Source organism: Myiozetetes cayanensis, unplaced genomic scaffold (genome assembly GCF_022539395.1).
Source record: "Myiozetetes cayanensis isolate MyiCay16 unplaced genomic scaffold, myiCay2020 scf5-8, whole genome shotgun sequence".
Taxonomy (NCBI): Eukaryota; Metazoa; Chordata; class Aves; order Passeriformes; family Tyrannidae; genus Myiozetetes; species Myiozetetes cayanensis.
Genome location: NW_026087742.1, coordinates 23,853,350 through 23,862,103, shown reverse-complemented (window position 1 = coordinate 23,862,103; position 8,754 = coordinate 23,853,350). Strand labels below are relative to the sequence as shown.

Sequence of the window (8,754 nt, the reverse complement as noted above, 5' to 3'; positions counted from 1 at the left end):
TCATTATAGGTAGACATATCCATATGTGTGGACATACCCATTGTATTCCTGCAGGTGGTCACTGTATGTACCCACAAGGATTGGAGTTTCCTAGAACTGCTTCTGATCAGTAATATCATTGTGTTTCTCTGTGCTTTTGCTAGAAGGAAAATACAGCAAGTCAACTGGAGGAAAGAGAAGTGGTCTGAGAGAGCGTGAGAAAACTTGAATTCCCATATTTCCAGAGAGTGAGGTAAAAAGCTGGGCTACGACTCTCCCTTCTATGCTCTTCTGAAGTGTTATGCTTCAGCTGCTTGAGCTTTTGCCAAGAGCTGGCACCTTAATGGAGCAAAACTCTTAGTCTGCCTGCCCATGGCAGGGCTGGAGTGGAGGGTGTTTTGCAAGAGTGCTAGAACTGTCAGGTATCCACATTGTCAGGCTTCATGCCTGAGGACATGCAGCAGGCACCTGACAAACCTGGAAGGAAATTGGGGGTACAGCCCCTGCATCCATCACCATCTGGTGCCTTCTTACCCCTCTGTGCCACCACTTGCTCAATGAAACTGCAGCCCATGAGGTAGTCAGCAATTTTGCTTCCTGATAAGGACATGTCAACCATTGCTCCTTATAAATAGAATTAGTAGTTTGTTTGGGTTTTTTTAGAACAAAAATAATTGGTAAACGTGGACTGCTGGGGTGACACTTTTACCTGGTCCTCTATTAGAAGTGTGCCAAAGCTTGATAGCAGAGCTAAACCTCAGCTGGTGAGATGGTAGCTAGTTTGCCACATACTGTTTTCATGGATACCAGCTTACTTTTTTCATGTTTCTTATAGTGGTTTCTCTTCTGCTACCCCTGATAATTTTCCTTGTCGTCCTGACTCCCAGATACAGCTTCCCCCCACCTCCTTCACAGTGGTAGTGCAGCCATGTAAAGGGTCAGTGCATCTTTTGTGGCAACTGAGGAGGCAGAAACCTGAGCAGTGCTGAGTAATAGGGTAGGCTGGGCATGGGGATGCTCCCAGACACTCTGACTGGGAAGGGAGGTAGTGAGAAGCTTCTGCCAGCAAGATGCAAAGGCTGCATGGCTGTGATTTGGTGGGGAGAAAACTTTGGGTAGGGAAGTGAAGCAACTGGACATTTGGCAGAATTGTTAGAGAATTTTCCTAGTGAAAATGCTTATTTTCACAAATCAAAACTACCATGGTCAGACTTGGACAGGGAGATGGATATGTGTGAGGAGTCAGTCTGTGTGAGTTTTCTGCTTCGATCCTTTCCCCAGATGACCACCCTAAATTCATAAAAGGCCCCTTTTCTCCCTTCCCACTCTCTACAGACATACTTGTTGTGTGCTGATTTTCAATTGATTAATTTTTCCATGTAGCCTTAAGGACTGCAATTACTTAAGCTTGTGACACAACTTGTTGGCGACTCTTGCGTTACACGGTATTGCAGTTCCCCAACTCCAAGAACTGCCTTGCTCCCTTCAGAGATACCTTGGTCGGATTCTTAGGAGAGCTGAATACCCGTGTTTCCCAGCCTCCTGAATGGCAGTTAGGGTGGCTCATACCTTTGCAGTGTTTATACTGTGCGCTGCAGCAATGACCGGTGCCATGCAGCCCATCTCAAATGTTTTGCTGTGGGCTGCTGCTGTCGTCTTCAATGCAGCTGTAGGCAGGCTCTGGAGAGAAGAAGCCCCCACGCTGCCGCGATGATCCGTAGAAGCAGTGGGGGTGCAATCTCCAGCCCTGTGCTGGACCGCACCTCCTCACCCTGGCCCGTGTTAGCATCCTTACGGATGCGGCGGCACCGGGTTGGCGAGGAAGGGGAGGAGGTGGGGGGGGGAACCCCCAGTTTGTGCGGAGAGAGGAGGAGGGTGGTGGGACGTGCCGCTGCGCGCCGGGACGGTGCCGTGCGGGGGGTGACAGCCGCAGCCCGGCGGGTTGCGGGGGCGGCTCGGGGCCGCCAGGCTGCGCTCTCGGTCCGGCCGCCGCGCCTGCCGCCCTCCCCGGGCGACCGGGGCTCGGGGCACGGCGGAGCCTCGCCGCGAGCGGGCGGTCCCGGGACGGCGGCGGCGGCGGCACCGGCGGCGGCACCTGCGGCGGCGGGGACAGGCAGGGCTCGGCGGCCCGTCCGCGCCCCTCGCCCGGCCCGGCATGACGCGGCGGCGCCCCGGCGGCGGCGGGAGGTGGGTGCCGGTAGCCCTGGCCGCGCTCCTGGCCCTGCGAGGTGAGTGCTGCTCGGGTGGAGCGGGGCGCGGTGCCCACGGACGGCGCATCGCCGTGCGGCCCTGGCTGGGGTCGCCCGCGCCGGTCCCGCGGCGATGCCCCGTCCGTGGGTAAGTTTTGATTGCGGTCCCGCCAGTGATGCTCGGGAATGCGGCGGCGGGCGAGTGCTTTTGCAGGCAGACGTGGGGAAGGAGCGCTGCTCCGCTCGGCTCCTTTTGCTGCCTCCGCTGCAGAATCCTTCCTACTGTTATTATATGTATACATATTTAATTTTTTTTTTTTACAGTGCTGTAAAACTTGCTTTAAACTGGGCTTCACGTTAGGCTCAGTTGTCTGGGCCTAGCCCCTTGGTAAGCTCACCTGGGTGGAAAACTCTGGTCTATCCCTCAGGCCCTGAGGCAGCAGGGAACTTTCTGCAGAGATGGTGACAGGCTGCCCGGAGCCCTCTGTGTCCCCCGAGGGTCCTTCCCTCTGCCTCCTCCTTCCAGGCGCACGGCACACTGCTTCATCTCTAAGATACGTGCCTGCCCCTGGGAATGCGGAGACGCACAAATCACTTCATCACCTCCCGCCCCCAAAGCCCTTCCGAAATAAGGTGTGTACCCTGGTCCCTGTGTGGAGAGGAAACAAATTGCATGTGACAGATGCTACTCACATCACTTAGTGCATTGCCGAAGAGCACCAGGAGGTGCTGTGATAAGGGCAACAGAAGAAATTACAAAGTGCAAGATGTTCAGACTCATCTGTTGATCAGGTGGTAATGACTTCTTTCAAGTAATGCCAAACTTTAGAGGAGGCCTGCTCGGTTATGGTTTACTGAGGTCTATAGGGCAATTTTCTGTTGATTTATCCAGAGCTCGGCTAAGTAGTTCTGCAGAGGTCTGCTCCGCAGTCTGTCTCCGCACAGCTTTGAGACAGCTGAGCACGGCTGCTGGCCACCTTCACTACTGGGACACTGTGGGACCTTCTGCAAGGGATCCCTGAGACTGGGAGGACAGTAAGAAATTACGAGATCTCTCATGAGAAGACCAGAGATGTCTCAGCAAGGTCTGGATGAAACCTCCTGACAGTCTGGATCTGGGTGGAGTCTGCTGCTTGGGCAGCTGTGCCTAGCTGTTACTGCCCTGCGAGGCACAACAGGCTATTCCCCTCTACCCAGGACCTACTGAGAAATAAGTCTTGTGATGGATAAGATCAACTTTTCACACATGCTTCAGCTTCAAAAGCACCCTGCGTCCTGTCCTCAGAAAATGTTTGGGACTCTGAGTGAGATGTATTAACTGGAAATTGCACCTGCTGGCTTCAAAGATATAAATTATGGGGGGAAAAAAATTGTTAGCATTTAATTGAAAGAAATCACATCAGCTTCCTTACTTCACACTATTTGTTTGCGTTTTTGTCCTTTTCTCATTTTGGAAAGGGAATTCAATTACTTTCAGGTTCTCAGTGCTACAGATTTTTTCTGCAGACATTGAAAAGGTGTAAATATCTAGAACGTTTCTGTGCTTACTGGATTTAGAGGCTTGTAGGTGGTGAAGTGCTTCTGTTGATGTGATATTGCTGCAAAAACATACAATGGTGATCAGATTTAAGGTTAAAATTAAAGGAGCATTTAATTATCTTTTTAAGCTCAAAGATTGACTCAATATCTAGTTTTCATTTTTGGTTGAGGGCATACGGGAGCAATGACATTGGACACAACTAGTTACGGAAACACACTTTTCCATTACATATTTCTCTGCAATAACGTAATGCTTTTTCTTGCACTTTCCTTCAAGACCTAAAGATTACCCAAATGAAACACTTGTGTCTCGAGCTTGGCTTTTTTCTTTTTGTCTTAGGAAAAGTCTTTAGAAGTTGGTGGTAGATGAAAATACCTGTGGTACACAGTTATTTCTGTGTTAGGTAGTGTGGTCATATTTTCAGTGGCTCTTGAATTTGAATAGAAAACCCTGCTAAGGGATAAGGAACACACACTCATGAAAGTTGAAATTAAATTGGGAGAGTTTTTTCCTAAACAACGTTTGCAGAAGGTTAGTAAGTATTTCTGCTCTGGGCTACCAAGCCTGGCTAAGAGAGGTGATTTCTGGTGTTTGTTTTGGTTTTTTGTGGGGTTTGTTTGGTTTTGTTTGGTTGGTTTTGGTTTGGGTTTTTTGTTTGTTTGTTTGTTTTTAGGTTTTAGATTGGTTTAGAATATAGAGAAGAAAAATGATCATATGCAAAGTGATATCTAAATGAAAGGCTTAAAAGTTAAAGGATCAGAAACTGTGAGAGTGTATAATCAGACAAAATACTTAATGCCAAACAAATGAAAAGTGTTGGGGAAAAAAGGACCTTTTCAGAATTCTCACACTTTATACCTATTATAAAATACAGTCAGACTTCATAGCAAAATTTAGATCAAGTATTACAGTCCCATTTTCTTATCTGCTTGTGCAATTTGTAGAATAGCAATGGTTTTGTAACTGGCACTAGATGTCTGCTTTCTGGGCCTGTTAAATCCATGGTTAATGGTCCTGGGGCAGGGGCAGCATCTATGTTTTCCCTCTAAAGCATTATGAGCTTAATAACTTTGGTGGAAATTTATATTTTTTCAAGCTCCCTTGGGAAGTTTAGGGAAAGATAGGAGGGAATTCTGTTTAGAGCTTTGAAACCAAACCTGTGAGTGCTAATTAATCCTGCTATGTAGCCAGAAATAGCATACTGCAAATTGTCAAATGTGGTAGAAATCACACATTGGGTACAGTTAGACTGCAGAACTGACTTTTTTTTTTTTTAACTGCATGATGTTTGGATCCTGTGACATAGTATTGCAACAGGGGATATTTCAGTGTGATATGGTCTGCCACAGCTGGATCTTGCAAGAGCAGGGTAGGGTGTGGGGGTGAGGGTGCCTGGCAGTAGTGTATTAGTCCAACAGCAAGTCCACAACTTTTCACATGACTCTTCTAGTCTTCACCTGAAGTCACCCTCCTGTCAGTCTGAGGTTCTCACAGCTGAAAGTGTTTTGGCCTTGCAGCACCCTTGTGCTAGTCCGCATATCCTTCCCAGCCCTGCACCAGGTCCTCAGCCCTTAGCAAGAGAATACTGTGTCAGTCCCTTGCCCTTCCACGCTTATGCAGTTTTTTTGGAACAGATTGCCATTTGTGTCAAGCTGTGTGGTTTTGTGACGTGTAGATAAATCATTTTGCTCACGACCTGACCTTGGTCCCCAGCGGTAAACACAGATGCATTAACTACTTCTTGCATCTCTGAAGTGGGCATCATTCCTTTATTCTGGAAACCGATGCTTTATCTCTATTTCTTCAGTATTGCCTAAACCACAATTTTCTTTTATAAGATTCCATTCTCAAGGGATCTCAAAGTGCCTCAAGAGCAGCTATATTTAGTTTCTCGGTACTAATATGGATATACAAAGAATGGTATAAACAACTCTTTAAGAAACTTAGGAATCCTTTTTCCTGACTTCATTGTGGAGTAGTGTTTTTATTCTTATATCAATCATACAGATGGAGAAAGTGAGACCCAGAGAGACCTCGTGACCCACTGAAGGTCAGCGGGTGCTGGTAGTAGTCTTGAGTGTCTTGGTACAAACTGTAACCACAGGAGAATGCTTAAATTTATGCAGCAGGTTAAGCAATAATGTAATGGTCCACTTTAGGGATGTTCACTACTAAATTGTGGTGAGTCATCTATATTTAGCAGGATGCTACTATCATCGTGCTTTTTAAGTAAAGTGCTTTTAACACAGTTATTTCAAGGAGAAGTGCATGCACTGAAAATCTGTTCTTTGAAGTTTTTTCCTTGTGGAGCACTAATGCTGCCTTCCCTTTTGTAAATGTTCAGAGAGAAATTTAGCTCCTGGTTGTTTAACAAATAGTGGTGTAACAAAGACTGTTCCCTGCTTAATACTACCTTGTGTTTGCACAGTCATTTACGAACATTAACTAATAGAGAGTCTCCAGACTTACTTTGTGAGGGCAGTCAGTTTGATTAATAGCACGGAAAACTGATGTGTGCAGAGATGAACTGATTTTCTTGCTGTCAGGTAGGGCATCTGCCTAGCCTCTCCTTTACAGAAGTCACAATTACAGGGCTTCTAGTCGTATGCCTCCCTACTTTTTTCTCACAAGTGTTTCATGTCTTGTGCACCAGGGAGAAAGCAGAGCATTTTTAACTGTGCACAGGGAACTCTTGTTTTGTTTTTTTTTTCTTACAAGTTTTCATCTTTTTGGTTTTGGAGGTCACTTGTGTCTTTTCTGGATTCTTCCTTTTTTTTTTTTCACTTCTTGAGCTGGGCTGAGAACAAATGCTCTGTTTCATCCGGATTGAGGAATTTGGCTTCATTCTAAACGGAAATAGAAGTCAAATGCTTTGATGGTTTTGAAAGGAAATTTTTTTAGAGAAATTCCATCTTAGGACACTGATAATGTGTCTCTTTCTCGAATTGTATTATTACAATACAGGAAAGTACCCTAAGCAAAAAGGTATTTTTATGTGAAAAGTCAAACTTTTCATCCCAAAGATGCTTAGGTTGGATGTTTCTGTATTTTTTTTCCCCGTTTTTTCTTTTGAAACATAGTTATGATTTTACAAAACATCCTATGTTTGATAAGTTTTGGTTTTGTGGAAGTTACTGCAGTAAAAGCCTTAGTGGTTGCTACTTTTTATTTCTATGGGGTATTTAAAAAGATTAGTGTTAAAAACCAACTTGCAATGGTAGTAGTGCACAGGCTCTGCCCATTATTTTTGCCATCTTGACACATCTGCAAACACCATATACATGTATGTGGAATTGCTGTTGTCCTTTCCTTATTCATTGTGCTGTAGAACATTGTCTGTACCAAAAGAGGCAGTTTATGGCATATGAGGTAAGGAAAGTTTCTATTTAAAAAATACAGTCCACTTGTTAATCTTTGTTTCCCCTTCTGAACAGTCAGTGCAGAAGTCAGTGCAGAAGTCAGTACTAGCAGTTCAAGCTCAGTCTCTTGTTATTAGTGCATGTGCAGAGCCACAGGTCTCCTCCTAGCAGCATAGCATACTTGTGCATTTGCATCTCTGCATGCAGTTAATTTCAAATGCAATTTTGGTATTGGACTGATCAGATTGCTTCCTCAGGGACAAAAACTTGTGCATTTATTTTCTCATACTCTCGTGAGCCAACCTAGCTATGAGAGCATGACCTTGTGTTTCACGAGTATCAGTGGGAGAAAGCCGATGTTGGGAGTTCACTTAGTTACGTCTGGGGTTCGGTTTTATTCGGAATGCTGAAGCCAGGAGTGTTGTTTGTGGGGAGGTGATGACACACTGTTTGCAATATGTGATGCATTTCTGCAGCAGCCTGTCTAAGGAGTGCTGGGTCAGGTCAGACCACTGGTCTGTGGTGGCATGGCAAAAGCTGGATGCTTCAATGGGAGGTGCCAAAACCTCCAGAGAGAGCAATTGGTACCAAACATTTAGCAAGGAGGAATCTGGTGTCGTGCCAGAGCCACAGGAATAGGCTGGAATAGTGTGTATTGCTCAGGATTTCAATGCCTACACAATTTTCTCTTAATTTCAGGGCATGTCCATACTCCACTTCCTTGCCATAATATGAATTAGGTCATATGTATTCCTTCTATCAATGTAAAGTGAAAAAAATGTCTGTGCCCTCCCCTTTCCTCAGAGAAGCCTCTTCCACTTGCAAAGCAAGAGACATAAAACTTCCCCCCTTGCCAGGAGCCAGGTTCAGCTGGGCTAAACAAGCCCCTTCTTGCAGCCTGTTCAGTTGGTGTTTGGAAGGGTTGCTGTGCAATCCCACTGGGCACTAACACTTCAGCCTCCCGAATAGAGTGAACTGCAGGCGGGCTGTCCATGTTTGGCTCTTCCTCTGCCTGACATATTAACAGCATCTGCCAGGAGCGAGTGGGTTAGTACACCCTCTCTGCATGCCCAGTGGGGAGACTACTTCCTAATCCCCATTAATTAGAAGTTGGCTAATGCCTAGAAGCATAAGGGTATAGTGCTGCTATGCTCTTTTCTTTCTATTTTTTCATTTTCAAAAAAATTTTCATTCTACCTGACATATCTGTGGGTGTTTCCAGTATCCTTATAAATGCACAGGCCTCTATGATTTCTGCTGAGCTCTTGACTTTACGATAACATGGACTAATCACTCCTGCTAATTAATTATTGCTCTATTTAGATTAAGCAGAAAAAGTAAAAACAGAAAAGGAAAATAATATTTTCATTACATCCAGTCATGTTTCCTGCTCTTCAGTTATGTTGAACAACCTTTCTTTTTTTTCTCTTGAAAAAACAAACAAACAAAAACATAGAGAAGCACATGTTTCACTTCTTCATTCCCATTTGATAATCTCTTTCTATCAAACTTGTCTCTAAATTTAATTGTCCGAGTTTTAACTGTGCTTGACCACTAAGTGTTTTTGACAAGTGAATGATGAAACCTTTCTCTGCCTTCTGCATTTTCAAAATGTGCCATCCAGAAGTAACCACAGCAGTTCCAGCTGAGGGTACACTGTCAGCGTTCATGGCGGCATTTGAATACT

General features: G+C 45.3%; 1 protein-coding gene across 1 annotated transcript in view; it reads left to right on the top strand.

Annotated features, from left to right (window-relative positions):
- The first annotated feature begins 2,043 nt into the window (after positions 1-2,043).
- The window catches only part of IGSF11 (immunoglobulin superfamily member 11), a 102,560-nt gene continuing 95,849 nt past the window's right edge, over positions 2,044-8,754 (top strand). The window contains exon 1 of the mRNA XM_050332147.1: positions 2,044-2,207. Coding sequence (XP_050188104.1) covers positions 2,135-2,207 — 73 coding nt within the window. The 5' untranslated portion in view covers positions 2,044-2,134. The remainder of the gene's footprint in view (positions 2,208-8,754) is intronic.